This window comes from Nerophis lumbriciformis, linkage group LG02 (assembly GCF_033978685.3).
Source record: "Nerophis lumbriciformis linkage group LG02, RoL_Nlum_v2.1, whole genome shotgun sequence".
Taxonomy (NCBI): domain Eukaryota; kingdom Metazoa; phylum Chordata; class Actinopteri; order Syngnathiformes; family Syngnathidae; genus Nerophis; species Nerophis lumbriciformis.
The window spans coordinates 15,247,118-15,262,747 of record NC_084549.2 but is presented as its reverse complement, the minus strand read 5'-3'; the positions used below and the strand labels follow the sequence as shown (position 1 = coordinate 15,262,747).

General features: G+C 39.0%; 1 protein-coding gene across 1 annotated transcript in view; it reads left to right on the top strand.

Annotated features, from left to right (window-relative positions):
- Window positions 1-82: 82 nt before the first annotated feature.
- Window positions 83-15,630, top strand: part of rrp12 (ribosomal RNA processing 12 homolog) — a 29,924-nt gene continuing 14,376 nt past the window's right edge. Inside the window, exons 1-19 of the mRNA XM_061944385.1 lie at window positions 83-313; window positions 3,181-3,410; window positions 3,493-3,576; window positions 7,159-7,235; window positions 7,327-7,432; window positions 7,515-7,631; window positions 7,706-7,844; window positions 7,915-8,042; window positions 10,049-10,147; window positions 10,228-10,319; window positions 10,417-10,528; window positions 11,805-11,905; window positions 12,003-12,117; window positions 13,445-13,587; window positions 13,649-13,770; window positions 13,846-13,910; window positions 14,135-14,297; window positions 14,362-14,516; window positions 14,594-14,661. Coding sequence (XP_061800369.1) covers window positions 175-313; window positions 3,181-3,410; window positions 3,493-3,576; window positions 7,159-7,235; window positions 7,327-7,432; window positions 7,515-7,631; window positions 7,706-7,844; window positions 7,915-8,042; window positions 10,049-10,147; window positions 10,228-10,319; window positions 10,417-10,528; window positions 11,805-11,905; window positions 12,003-12,117; window positions 13,445-13,587; window positions 13,649-13,770; window positions 13,846-13,910; window positions 14,135-14,297; window positions 14,362-14,516; window positions 14,594-14,661 — 2,255 coding nt within the window. The 5' untranslated portion in view covers window positions 83-174. The remainder of the gene's footprint in view (window positions 314-3,180; window positions 3,411-3,492; window positions 3,577-7,158; window positions 7,236-7,326; window positions 7,433-7,514; window positions 7,632-7,705; window positions 7,845-7,914; window positions 8,043-10,048; window positions 10,148-10,227; window positions 10,320-10,416; window positions 10,529-11,804; window positions 11,906-12,002; window positions 12,118-13,444; window positions 13,588-13,648; window positions 13,771-13,845; window positions 13,911-14,134; window positions 14,298-14,361; window positions 14,517-14,593; window positions 14,662-15,630) is intronic.

The window sequence follows — 15,630 nt, the reverse complement described above, 5'->3', positions numbered from 1 at the left end:
GAAATAAGCATCCACAGTCGAACGTTCACTGCGCAAGTGTTTATTTTGAGCTAAGCAGCGCCATCTGCTGGCCAAACGGCCATTAAATGTGTGCATGACGTCATCAACTGAGCGACAGAGGCAGCTGCGTGTGTACACAGTAGGGGCAGCGTGAGTTCTTTAAACCCCCTAAAAATGGTTAAATCTGGGAAACTTCGATCCGGGACGAGCTCTAAACTCAAACGATGGAAGAAAGGGCACAGCAGCGACTCCAACCCGCAGACGAACCGACACCGACAGGCTGCTAAAAGTCGCTTCTTCAGCAGACCTTCTGGTAAAAGCTTTACTTTAGCACGTGGGCTAACTTTAGCTAATGCTAGCTAGTTGGCTTTACTTATGTTCAAACTACGAATTTGTCCTTTTTAGGGAATAAAACACTAGGAATGTCAAAGTAGTTTATAGCTTTTATAGGGTAATTACTCGGCTGAATGTCAGTAATACGGTATAGTTTCAACTGTCACTGACCGTAACTAGGTACACATCACAATGACTATATTGTATAAATAAATACGGTGACTTTATAACTGTCAGAGACACATTAATACATCGATGTGTAACTGTAATATAATGACATTTAAAACAACGGTATTAATGTGGAGATTTTGAATGTTTAATTCAACCATTGTATCTGTCTTTTACTTTCATTAAGAGTATAGTTATTTTTTATGTAATTCCGTTCAGTTCAGTTTCAGTTTATTTGGAACATGCATACGATACAATGTAATGCATCACACAATTCCAGTTGTGTCATTACAACTCGTCCGAAAAGGAGTAGGAAGAAGCACAGCTTATTTAATACTACCCCTTTTCATACCATAGCAATTGTATCACATTTCCTTGTTCTCTGTAACAGAACAGTGAACAAATAAATAATATACCATAGTAAGCATACAATTATTAAAGACATAAATAATCGTTGTGTCAATAAAAAAAAAAGGGTTCAAGATGTCATCATAATTCCTGTTCTGTGTACTTTGTGAACGCTTGTAGTTTGAACAGTCTCTTAAACTGAATCATATTGGTGCTTTGTTTGATTTCTTTGGTTAATCCGTTCCATAATTTAATTCCACATACTGATATGCTAAAGGTTTTAAGTGTTGTACAAGCATACACATGTTTTAAATTAGATTTTCCTCTAAGGTTATGTTTCTCATCTTTTGTTGAGAAGAATTGTTGTACATTCTTAGGTAGCAAGTTGTAATTTGCTTTGTACATAATTTTAGCTTTTTATAAATGCACCAAATCGTTGAATTTCAATAATTGTAATTTAATAAATAAAGGGTTTGTATGTTCTCTCTATGAAACGTTATGTATTATTCTAATTGATCTTTTTGAATTTGAAGTATTTATTTCAAACCTGCACAATACAACAACACACTTTTTTTTTTTTTTACATTTTGGCAGAGACATTTATGCAAGGCTTGAAAAGGGGTTGCATGAAGCAATTGCTTATAATATCCCAACCCCTCTCACTCACTCCACATTTAACATAAACAATATAATACAAGAACAATACTATACAAACAAAAGCAAGAAAAACTCCTATACACTAACAATACAATAGTACCACTGTTACTATGCGACAAGACACGACGAGACAAAACACACACACACTAACACTTTTTTGTAACACATTTAGTGAATGAAGCCCACATTTGTAGTATTTTCCCCATATTTCTGCACAACAACTCAGATACTAGTGTGCCGTGAGATACAGTCTGGTGTGCCGTGGGAGATTATCTAATTTCACATATTTGGGTTAAAAACATTTTTTGCAAACCAGTAATTATAGTCTGCAAATTATGTGTTGTTGTTGTTGAGTGTCGGTGCTGTCTCGAGCTCGGCAGAGTAACCGTGTAATACTCTTCCATACCAGTAGGTGACAGCCGGTAGCTAATTGCTTTGTAAATGCAGGTAAAAGGGTGTCTTATGCTTAAACCAAAAACAGATAAAAAGTGAGTGCCCTTAAGAAAAGGCATTGAAGCTTAGGGAAGGCTATGCAGAACGAAACTAAAACTGAACTGGCTACAAAGTAAACAAAAACAGAATGCTGGACGACAGCAAAAACTTACTGTGGAGCAAAGACGGCGTTTGTTTGTTATTTTGTAGTTTTATACAGTATAGGTGACATTTATAAACCCTCGGTTACACTTTTTTAAATAGATTCAATCTTGCACGTGGAAAGTTTAAGTGAGGGCAACAATGTACATCCGAACATGACATGACAATCAACAATGTCCCCACAAAGAAGGATAAAAACAACTGAAATATTCTTGATTGCTAAAACAAAGTAGATGCGGGAAATATCGCTCAAAGGAAGACATGAAACTGCTACAGGAAAATACCAAAAAAAGAGAAAAAGCCACCAAAATAGGAGCGCAAGACAAGAACTAAAACACTACACACAGGAAAACAGCAAAAAAACTCAAAACAAGTCATGGCATGATGTGACAGGTCGTGACAGTACACCTACGGTACTTTGAGACAAGAGCTATATTGATGCATGGTTGGTTATGGTTTAAAGTCATATCCAACAATTGCCACAATGACTTTTAACTGTCAACTGAGTTTAGCATTTCTGCTGGTGGTGCGCCGCCGGATTTTTGCAACGCAAAAAATGTGCCTTGGCTCAAAAAAGGTTGAAAAACAGTGCATTAGAGAATATGAATTGATTTTTGGTCTAAAACATGTTTTGCTTTATTCATTATTGATGTGTTTCTTGCTACTTTATGTTGTATATTTTTTGCATGAAATTTCCAATTCATTTTATCATCTATTATTACACCCAAAAATGTGTTTTCTTTTACCCTTTCAATATTTACTCCGTCTATCTGTGTTTGTGTTTGACTTTCTCTTCTACTGTTACCAATAGCATTATTTTAGTTTTACTGAGATTCAAAGATAGTCTGTTTTTGTCAAACCATCTTGGTAATTTGCTCATTTCTTCTGTTATTATTTGTGTTATCTTCGGAGTAGACCCCCCCCGCTTAATCGTAATAGTACAAATATTTATATATGTTAACACAGGCTTGCCTGAAGTGCCATGCTTGTCTATGCATCTTACAGAAAAAAATGTTTTTGTTTTTATTACTCATGCTAATAACATTTTATGTGTCTGTTATTTGGTTCCCGTCCACACAGGAAAGAGTGACCTAACGGTAGACGCTCTCAAACTGCACAATGACCTACAGAAAGGTTCGCTGGAGCGCCGCAAAAGCAGCCAGAAGGAAGCACGCATGGAAGACGAGCCAGATGAGGCGTTATCAGACCGAACGTCGGGCACCTTCCTCAGCGGCCTGTCGGACTGCTCCAACCTGACATTTAGGAAGGTGCAGCGGTTGTGGGAGTCCAATTCTGCTGCTCACAAAGAGGTAAGGCGAAGTTATGACGTGTGGACGTCTGCAAAAACGTATTGTGACCATAACAATATGACCAAATGTGCTTGCTTGGCAGATCTGTGCCGTGTTGGCAGCTGTAACGGAAGTGATTCGCAGTCAGGGGGGCAAGGAGACAGAAACGGAGTACTTTGCAGCTTTGGTAAGTGTGCTGACAGTTTGATGACTCCGCATCATTGATCACCATTATCTGAAAATTAGCACCTTTACTCCTCCCGTGTTTGCTAACTTGATCAACCTTTGAGACCGTTTTTCCAAATGTCGTGGTTGTCGTCTACATCAGTGATCCCCAACCTTTTTCTAGCTGCGGACCGGTCAATGCTTGAAAATTTGTCCCACTGACCGGGGGGGGGGGTGTATGGTATTTTTTTTTTCGTCATAAAGAAATACAATCATGTGTGCTTACGGACTGTATCCCTGCAGGCTGTATTGATCTATATTGATATATAATGTAGGAACCAGAAATATTAATGACAGAAAGAAACAACCCTTTTGTGCGAATGAGTGTAAATGGGGGAGGTTTTTTTTGGGTTGGTGCACTAACTGTAAGTGTATCTTGTCTTTTTTATGTCGATTTAATAAAAATAAAGTAAAATAAAAAAAATTAAAAAATGTTTTTTTATTATTATTTCTTGTGCGGCCTGGTACCAATCGATCCACGAACCGGTACCGGGCCACGGCCCGGTGGTTGGGTACCACCGGTCTACATGAATATAAGTCAACCTGTCTTTGTCAGACTTTCTTCTAAGGTTTTATATTCAGGTCAAGATGGGCATTTGCATTTTTGTAGTCCTGACCAACTGGAACATAATCATTTAGAATTCAGGCCACCTGGCAACTACTTTTCAAATACTAATTACACTTTTTAAAGAGCAACAAAATAAGGACTAACAAACTACAACAAAATCTATGATTTGTGGCACATGAGATAAAAAAAAATATGAGTTTCTACTAGGGTTGCGCGTAATAAACGAAATACAGTATAAATTAATAATATACATTTGGCCGACGATAGAGAATTGAATTAGGGTTGTCAAAATGAATAAGGTAACTCATTTGATTAATCATTAAAAAATATTGCATTAATCATGGACACTCTTAGATTTATCATGCAATTTATTTTGACTGTACAAGCTCTTTTACTTTCACCTCTATACGGTCAGTGATTACATCAATACAATTGAAAAATGGGTGAGGAGACTCCTACTGGTGTGCTCGCTGACAAATTTCACTCCAAAATACAGCCTGAAAGAACTGTAGATACAACTTTAACCAAGTTGTGGGCAAATAAATGACATGCATTCAAGGAAACCCTTAAAAACTTTCCTGGATAGCAACCTGACACAAAGTTGCATTTGTGTATGAATATTGTGGTCTTTTCTTAAAGAGGACATATGCAAAACCAATTGTTGTATTTGGGATCTGCATAAGTCCCTAAAATGTGAGATATTTATAAAACAAATTTGCCTTCCTTCATACTTCCTCCAAACAAGCCATTTGGAATTTGCACAATTAGTGATGTTTTTCCCAAGTGTGATGTCAGCGGATATCTCCATATATGGTAGAAATGTACCCTAAGATCTTTTCACAAGTTTGTAATTGTAGGCCGACGCTGTTGTCAATAACCTCCTTTTTCTCTATCCTCTTGTTGTGGGGCAGACAAGCTCATACATGCACATGCATCCTCCACTGTTGCCACTTCTAATACAAAGTAGTGTAGTTCTAACTTGGATTCGTCAGTGGACTCCGTATGGAAGCGATAAAAACTAAAACGGGCCTGTTGGGGAGAAGACGCAGTCAAAGTGGAGGCACGTAAATAGGACCGCACACATTCTGAAGAGACGGTCAGAAAGCGGTTTGAAGATGGTCTGTAAAACAATCTATGCAAAATTTTGACAAATGAGCCGCCATTACATGTTATGTAGATCACGAGGAAGTGTAAGTGTAAGCAAATCTTAACTATGCAAAAGATTAATCATGCTTAATCCAAATTCTAAAATGTGTTTAATCCGTTTAAAAAATGTTTCATTTGACCACCACACTTTTAATACGATCCTGATAATGCATGTTTAGGACACGTTCTAGTTGTGTTGCGCAAACGTGTCAGCGAAAAGCAAATAAACCTCACCTTCTGTGATCAGAATGTTTCTAACTCCTGTTATTTGTTGGAGGCCAAATTGCAGAGTTCTTTTTAGAATGGTTGAAAGGACAGTGTTGTATGTGGGAAATTGGTGGTCTGACCAATCTAAGTCTATGAGCATGAACTGATGAAGTCTACTGAGGTATTGGCACCAGCCGCAAGACCAGATCTGACCAATATAAGTCTAAGACTACCAGGAGATCTGACCAATCTAAGTCTATGAGCATGAACTGGTGAAGCCGACTCGGATGAGAGGCGAAACGTCTCATAAGACAAACCAAACAGTCTAGTTGGGATCGATTGAATGCCCTGAGATTACAATGACCTAAGGTAATATATTTTACTGTTTCTCAGTGTGCTTGTATACTGATGATTGTTTGTGGTTGTTAATGTTTTATAAGTTTTGTGTATCTTTGTTTCATTCTGCCTTGACGCTGAATTACTACTGTCTGCATAACTATTTTTACCTCCTGGTGCCTTTAAAGAAATGTTGAACGACATAATTTAAATATTGTATTGATATTTAAAGGTGCACAAAATTATTGATTCACATCGGATTCGCGATTCTTAATCATTCCGTTTTAAATCAATTCATAAAAGTGGCAATTTAAAATAAACATTTTTGTACATAAGAATCACATTTTTGAGACGTTGCTAGGCCATCTCCATGCAACCAGAAGGAGCTTTTCTAACCTGTGACCTGTTTTGAAAGTTTCATTACGGTATATTTATTATACCAAATAATACATTGTGAAAATCAGTTGGAATTGTGTTGAAATCGAGAATCGATTCTGAATCGCATCGTCACCCCAGTAATCAGAATCGGGTCAAATTTTTAGGTGCCAAAAAGATTCACACCCTTATTGACATTGTTATACAACCATCCTGTGTTTTGTCTGATAATTGTGATCAGAAAAAATAAATCATTTTTTAAATTGTATTTATAATTTAAAGTATCATCATTGGTATGACAATGTAACTACTTGGTATTTGTTTGATACCCACATTTGTAGTATCGCCCAAAACTAATATTAAGTAATGAAACAACAGAAGAATAATTACTTACTCCTTTTTAACAGAAGAGTAGCTAGAACCATGTTACAACAGAAACTAACCAGCTATCAACAGTAACTTAGCAATTTGATATGAGCATTTGATAGATTAATAACAGTTTTGAGAAAATAATGCAATAGAAAATGACGCAAAATGTTACCTAATACCAAATAGGAACATTTGTAACCCGTTTTGAAAGTTTACATAACAAATAATATATTGTGGTATATATGGTTATCGCAGGATTTTAGGCCATATCGACCTAAACAATGTTGTGTAAATCGAGTCTGTTACGCACATATTTTGTATAATTGTCAGCATTTTTTGTGGTTTGTCATTAATTTGCTGGTTTACCATGCATGCTAACAATGACATACACAGTCTCATGTAAACTCTTATGGAATTAACTTTTATAAACCATAAAACATATTGTCATTGCCTGTCAAAGCACATTGAAACTTCCTTTTGTAGCATTCACTCGATTATGTAAAACCTGTATTTGGAAAGTGCAGCATGTGTTTTTTTTTTTAGATGACCACTCTGGAGGTGGTGGATTCACCGGAGTCGCAAGCTGCAGTGGCATACCTCCTCAACCTCACCATGAAAAGGTTGGAGAACTGTCTCCCACAAATTGACCCATTCAGCTAAAGTTCTTGAAGATGGTGAATAGCAAACATGTCCATGATTTGTTCCACTCAGGGTTCCGGGCCCGGTGCTCATGTCCAAGTTCTCAGACACCGCCAAGGCTCTGATGGACGTCATGTCCAAACAGAACACGTCGGAAACTAGCTCAGCTCTTAGATGGGTAAATACTGATTTTTTTAATAATTTTTAATTTTTTAATAAATGTTCAAATGTGTGATTGGTTGTCTTGTATTCATTTCTAGATTCTGTCATGCTTGGCTACTCTGTTGAGGAAACAAGACGCGGCTGTGTGGACGTACCCGTCCACTCTTCAGGCTTACCATGGCCTGCTTAGCTTTACCGTGCACAGCAAACCCAAGGTCAGCTCATTATTCTTATGTTTGCGTAGGAAATGGTTCAACAAAGTGATTAAATTGGTGTCTTCTCTATGTAGGTGCGTAAGGCAGCACAGCAGGGCGTGTGCTCCATCCTCCGAGGGAGTGACTTCCTGTTCACAGACAAAGCGCCCACCCATCACCCTGCTGCAGCGACCACCGCCAAGTTCTGCATCAAAGAGATGGAGCAGGCAGGAGGTAGGCTTACACTGCCTGTTTTTACCTCATAATCAAGGTTGGTGTACTATTTCAATAATTTTTTGTGCAGGCAGCAGAGAGGACACCACCTTGCTCCATGTGCTTGGCCTCATGAAAGAGGTGGTGCCGACATTCCCCATCGGCGCCGTCAAGTCTTGTTGTGAGATACTGCTGCGAGTGATGACGCTCAGCCACGTGGTGAGAACATTGCTCGATTCAGATTTATTATTGTTATTCAGAAATGTATATCACAGATGTACTTCACAACACAATTACATTGCAGTTTTTAAACAACAATAAAAGGAAATACCGTAATTTCCAGTCTATATAGCACACAGCTACTATTAGCCGCAGCTGCTAAATTTTTAGCGCGAAAACATCTATATATTAGCCGCACCGGACTATAAGCCGCAGATATATACTTTGTGAAATTAGTTATTTACAAAAAGATTTTGTACATGTTTATTTACATACCTTAATAGTTCCCAAATGGTATTTGTAACACGGCAGTAAAATGGCTGATCAAACAAAACAGAATTTATCGTCATGGACTCAATCGTCAGGTTCAAACACTGATGACATCTAATAATCAGACAAGAAGCAAGGAATCATGCAGAGACAGAGTTCAATTTAGCTCGAGGAGACACATGTTTTGGGCTGTATTCTAGTTACAGATCCAAACTACGTTCTAAAAGTCAAGCCCGCGCGCCTCCTCTATTTATTTGGAAGGGCCCTATTACATCACTGAAGCTGTCGCTGAGGGAAGGGGGTATCTCGACAACTCCAGTTAGACACAATATATCATTATAGAATGAATAAAAATTAGTTGATGCAGATTATATCGCCTTGTCTCTGCTCAGTCTGCATCACGGCGGTGTTCGGCCTTAGCCGTCAGCAGGCTGAGTCTGGACACAACACTGATAAAGACACCTGGCAATCTTTTGGATTGCCAGCTTGCACAGATACAAAAATACCACTTCAGCACAATTGACAATAATTTATATCAACGGCCCTTAAGCATAAAGTTATGATGATAATATATACATAATTATTCTAACAGGAAGCTACAGTATCTCTCCAATCAGCACGGTGACGTTTTGGTGAATTTACTGAGGAATTTGTGAAACTGAAACAATACAAAAAGAATTCCATTGTAAGTTAATAATACTAACACAGAGACTTGTAAACATGTTAGTATATCGGCTAATGCTAACAACGCTAGCTTGATTATATTACGATAGCACATACAAATATGCATGATAACACTACTATCAAACATGTGACATTTAGTAAGTATGAATTGTTTTAGTTATATTGTAAAGCTTACAAATGTTGCATAGAGAGATGAATGAAGAAACACGTATAAATGCTATGGACGACTACAAGACGGAACTGCACTTGTATTTCCGGTTCAAGGCACTAAACAGAAGGAAATACTGTAGACGTCCAATCTACAGGACTTGCAGTGAGCGAACACGTCCAAAAGATGGCACCATAGCACAGACAATAACACACCTTTTCAGTGTCTCTGTCGGTGTTCTGTGAAAACTATTTGTTGAATACAAAACATTATCTATAAATTCAAAGCGTGAGAAAATTGTTGCGGCCTATAGTCCGGTAGATAAAAAACACCATAAAGAAAATAAACCAGTTTTAAAATGTAAAGTTTTTTAAAAAGCTGGAAATGCTATAAATAAGTTAGGCAAATTGTGCTTATGTTATTCCACCGGTATTGTAATGTAGTTCATCAGTAATAAATACTATAAATAAGCTTAACAAAAACAGTCGTAGAAAAACGATAGGACAAGATCAACTCGATCTTATTGTACACATGTAAGTCCCATATTGCACTACAGTATGTAGCATGTTTTGTGGTGGTTTATTTCCATCTTTTTATGGAGTTAAGCAGTCTGATACAAAACTGTCACAGAACCTTACAGTTCATTCTGCAGCATCAATACCGACACACACACAAATCAGTGAAACTTTGCTGCATGCTTCGACTGGGAAAACTATTTTGAAAATTCAAAATCATTAGTCATATGAACACACTGTAGGAATGAATGACTCCTAAAGCACATTTATTTGTAATGTTTCATCTTTAAAACTTTATTACTGTACTTTTGTGTATGCAATATTGTCTTCACATTTGACTTAAGTTATGGCTGCAAAAATATGACATTTACGCTTGTTTGTGTGTGTAGTTTGTGACTGCCAGTGCCATGCAGACCTTCCACAAACTCTTCAGTGGGACGCCAAGTGCCTCCAGCTTATCACCTGAACTCAACGCACAAATCATCACAGTAAGACAGCGCCAAATGCCAAAATGGCAGCATTGTTGTGGAATAAAAACATGATTTATTTTTGTCTTATTTCTCTACAGGCTTTGTATGACTACCTGCCCAGTGAGAGTGACCTGCAGCCCATGTTGGCCTGGCTCGCCGTCATGGAGAAAGCGCACGTTCACTTAGCAAGGTAGCGCACACAGACCTTCTTATTGTGCAGTTTGATTGTAGATTTGTAGTTTTTAGGTGTATTTTGTGTTCAAAGGAGTGAGTGTGTCTTTGTATAGTCTGCAGAGTTCTCTGAGTCTGGGCCACCTCCCTCGTCTGTTCTCTGCCGCCATGTCGTGCCTGTTGTCGCCTCACACACAGGTGGTGTCTGCGGCCGCCAGCACACTCAAGGTAAAGGAAAATACATTGATGGATGGAGCAGCATCCCAAAAGTCAGTTCACTGCAAACAGTACAGGTAAAGCTTGATATAAAGCGATGTTCCATAAAACGCGACCGTGCCATGGACCCTGGAGGGCTATCCACCAAACATCATCGTTATCGTCATCAATCCTCGCTGTTTGCCGGCAGTGGCATAAAGCAGATGTTTACTTTCAAAATGCAGTCCGTGTTCAGCTTTGCCGGTCCTTTATTTTTCTGTCGTCCGTCTACATAAAGAAAAAGACAGACCTTTTTGTTATCCTTTCTGAAGCGGATCATTGACGTGTGAGCCTTTTCGCAAAAAATTCATCCGTACAACTGCGACGAGACAGGAATATGCAGTCTCAACACTTAACAAGAAACAACGAAGTACAATTTAAAGACAGAGTCATGATACTGTTGATCGTCAATAAGACAGTAACTCACAAACTTAAACCACTAGGCCTTGGTAAGTTTGCGAACCACCGCTGTTTTCACCACATAAATCGGGATCATTTTATTGTATTATTTTGGAAAAAAAAGTTCTACATAACACACAATTTAGATTTTTGTGGACCCCAGCAACCGCGTTATATCAAACTTTTAGTGTAGTTCTAACCACTCATGGGGCATTCACTGCTAAAATCCCAATGAAATGCAAAACATGATAACCCCAATAAGCTATGATTATATAATTTATAGTCAGTTATGCATTTTATTCATATACGTAGATCGTCAATCGTCAGTCCTGAAAACCAAATCAATCTTGTAGTGATCTTTAAAATTGTTACCAGATTTTAAAATGCATTTTATAAAATAAAATGCATTTTAAAGTCTGGTAAACATTTTTAACTAAAACTACTTTTTACAATTATACAGTATATTATATAGCTTATTATAGTTTTTTTTAGTGCATCTGTGTGTGCAGCAGTGTGTGACAACTACAGATTATTGCATCTTGCTGAAGTTAGGATACATTTACTGTATCACTATACTGATGAACAGAGGCTTTATTATGTACTACCAAGCTGTGGTTGCATTTTAAGGCTTCTGATTGGCCCAAATGCACATTACATCAAAATAAATGTGATTTAAAAAAAAAAAAGATTAACTGAAGTTGGAAAAATGTGTATTTCTGAAAATAATCATGACGTCCATTACGAATGACTGTCAGTTCCTTGTCCATTTAAACATGTCTAACCCATCAAACGTCAATCAACTATTCTGAAGGAAATGCAGTGTTCACATTCCGATATATTTATGTTTCAGACGCTGTTGACTGAGTGCGTGGGCCCTCGCATGGAGGAAATCGGCATGGTAACTGCCACGGCGTCTGCAGGCAACCCCTCTTACGTCTGCAAAATGTTTCGGTAAGGCTCCAGAATCCAGCTTGTTGTATTTGTTTTTTATGAAATGTTTTATATTTGCTTTGGCGACTCCTGATGACCTGCATGTATGTTGTTTCAGCATTGTAGAAGAGGGCTTGTCCTATCGCTTCCATGCTTCCTGGCCATTTGTTTTGCAAATACTTGGTTGCTTTTACAAGGTTGCAGGCAGACAGGCACACCCCGTCATGACCAAGGTATTTCATTATATATAAGTATAACTATGTTGTGTTTTTTTTTTTATTAGAATAGAGTTGTATAAATTATTGCTAAAATAGTTACTTGATCAGTATTTAGAGGTTATATAGTAGAGTGCCGTATTTTCCGCACTATAAGGCGCACCGGATTAGAAGGCGCACCTTCAATGAATGGCATATTCCAAAACTTTGTTCATATATAAGGCGCACCGGATTATAAGACGCACCTACGCATCCATTAGATGGAGCTGCGCTAAAGGGAATGTCAAGAAAACAGTCAGATACGTCAGTCAAACTTTATTAATAGGTACAAACCAGCGCTCTGACAACTCTGTTCACTTCCAAAATGAATAAAGAGCTGATTTACTCGTGTTACGGTAAATCAAACGTTAGTGCAATCACAATATAGTAACACTCGAAATAGTGCAGAGCAATAACAATATCAATAACTCAACGTTGCTCAAACGTTAATATCACACAACACAACACACAAAATAAACATGTAAAGCTCACTTTATGAAGTTATTCCTCATCCACGAATCCCTCGAATTCTTTTTCTTCAGTGTCCGAATTAAACAGTTGGGCGAATACGGCATCCAAAATGCCAGGCTCCGTCTCGTCGAAGTCGTCATTAATCGAGTCAGTGTCGCTGCTGTTGTCTAGCAGTTCAGGGACAATTCCTGCATTCCTGAAAGCTCGGACCACAGTTGAGACTGATATATCAGCCCAGGCATTTACGATCCACTGGCAGATAGTAGCGTATGTCTTCCGGCGCTGTCTCCCTGTCTTGGTGAACGTGTGTTCGCCTTCTGTCATCCGTGTTCTACTGCGTGACTGATCGCCTTGAGTTTAAACTCTGCGTCGTAAGCGTGTCTCTTAATAGGAGCCATTTTGGGGTCTTTACATAAACACACAAATGGAAAAGGATCGTCATATATCCCAGTATGCACCGCGCGCTTCTTCTTCTACGGGGGCGGCTGCTTACCATAGAAGAAGAACTTCTTCTACGGGGGGAATTGAAGTTGGCGGCTGCTTACCGTAGAAGAAGAAGCGCTTCTTCTTCAACGGGGAAAAAGAAGTTGGCGGCTGTTTACCGTAGTTGTGAGACCTAAACTTTATGAAAATTAAGTTTAGGTTTGTTGTGGCTCAATATTGGTCCTTATATAAGGCGCACCGGATTATAAGGCGCACTGTCAGCTTTTGAGAAAATTTGAGGTTTTTAGGTGCGCCCTATAGTGCGGAAAATACGGTAAGCGTTTTGGTAAATAGCATCCAAACTTAAATCGATGTCCTGGATGCAATTTTACACCTTTTCCTTCACATGCAGTCCCTACAGTCTCTTGCCGACCTTCGTGCTACTCCTCGATTCTCCTTCAGTGGCGAGCTGGATCTGGCAGTAGGGGGCGCTGTGGAGAGCATGGGTCCAGAGGTTGTTTTGGGGGTGGTGCCTCTCAACATTACGGGTTATGAGTAAGTCTCACATATTACAGCAAGTGTTTTTGGATGCAATAGTAACTGTGGTCTTTGCCAGCGACGACCTGGAGTTCCCCCGCAGTTGGCTGATCCCTGTCATCCGTGATCACGTCAAGAACACTCAGCTGGGCTTCTTCATCTCCTACTTCCTTCCTCTGGCCTCCACGCTCAAACAGAGAGGTGAGTCGGATGATATGGTGTTTTTTTTTTTTTTTTTACATCTGACCTTCCTCAAATTTGTGTCCTGTGTTGCAGCTGAAGAGTTTGAACAAGCGGGTCAGAAACTAGAAGCCAAAGTCTATCAGACTTTACAGCTTCAGGTAACATCATTGTTTTGCATCTTGTGCTGTGTCAATCCACCCTTTGACAGTCATCAAGTCTTACAAGTCTTAACGACTTATTTTTCCTGACAGAAAAAGGGATTGCATATATTTGACGAGGCACTTACTTTTTAAAGTGGACATTTGGTGACTAATAGAGACAAGCGTCTATTAGAAAAGGGGCCACTATTTGAGGAAATACAAGCGCCTGTCTTGTCTTTCAGATATGGACCATGTTACCTGGTTTTTGCACATGTCCCGTGGACCTGGTGGTGTCCTTCAAAGGCATCGCCCGCTCACTCGGCATGGCCATCAATGAGCGGCCCGACCTGAGGCTCACAGTGTGCCAGGCCCTGCGCACCATTATCAATAAGAGTTGCAATACGGGTACGTTGTTGTGCGTGTGCAAAGACATACCTCTGTTTGACATGCCGCTGCTGTGTCTCGGCAGAGGACGAAAAGGCCGAAATGTGTCGCTTCTCCAAGAACTTCCTGCCCATCCTCTTCAACGTGTACAGCTTGCAGCCTGCAAACGGAGAGTCCGGAGCCTACAGGATGGCCGTCTTGGACACCATCAAAGTCTACTTGACTGTTACAGACCCACAGGTAAGTTAACATGCATGACACATACAGGTATAGTCATCAAGGCGGCTCTTCCTAATTAAAACCTCACATATCCTTAGATGATCTACACGTTCTTGGAAAAAGCCATAGAGAGGTTGACTAGCGCAGAAACCACAGAGTTCACACGGTAAGAAATTAATTTTAAGGAGCATGTGGCCTAGTGGTTAGAGTGTCCGCCCTGAGATCGGTAGGTTGTGAGTTCAAACCCCGGCCGAGTCATACCAAAGACTATAAAAATGGGACCCATTACCTCCCTGCTTGGCACTCAGCATCAAGGGTTGGAATTGGGGGTTAAATCACCAAAATGATTCCCGGGCGCGGCCACCGCTGCTGCCCACTGCTCACCTCACCTCCCAGGGGGTGATCAAGGGTGATGGGTCAAATGCAGAGAATAATCTCGCCACACCTAGTGTGTGTGTGACAATCATTGGTACTTTAACTTTTAACTTTATTAGAATTATTAGGCTCTAAGATGATTTTCAGCAACATTGATTTTCAGACATGTTTTTCCTACAACAAACTCCTTAAACCAGTGGTCCTGAACCTTTTTGTAACTGCTTGAAAATGTATCCCACGGACCCAGGGGGGGGTGGTATTTATTTATTTATTTATTTATTTTTTGTCATAAAAAATACAATCATGTGTGCTTATGAACTGTATCCCTGCAGACTGTATTGATCTATATTGATATATAATGTAGGAACCAGAAATATTAATAACAGAAAGAAACAATCCTTTTGTGCGAATGAGTGTAAATGGGGGAGAGAGGTTTTTTGGGTTGGTGCACTAATTGTAAGTGTATCTTGTGTTTTTATGTTGGTTTAATAAATAAAATAAAAAAAATATATATTTATTTTATTTTATTTTTTTATTTTATTTTATTTTTTTAAACAAATCACCAGGTCTTTTTATTGGAGGCCAAAAGCTAAAAGAATCACACACAAGAGTTTAATATAAATGTATTTGTGGCGGGCCACCACATAGAAATTAATTAGTGATTTGCGATACCACTGATTTTCTTTCGGCTCTGATATCAAGTAAAACCTGCATCCTATTGAATGGAGTTTGTATCCACACCTGCCTTTTTAGCAACTGC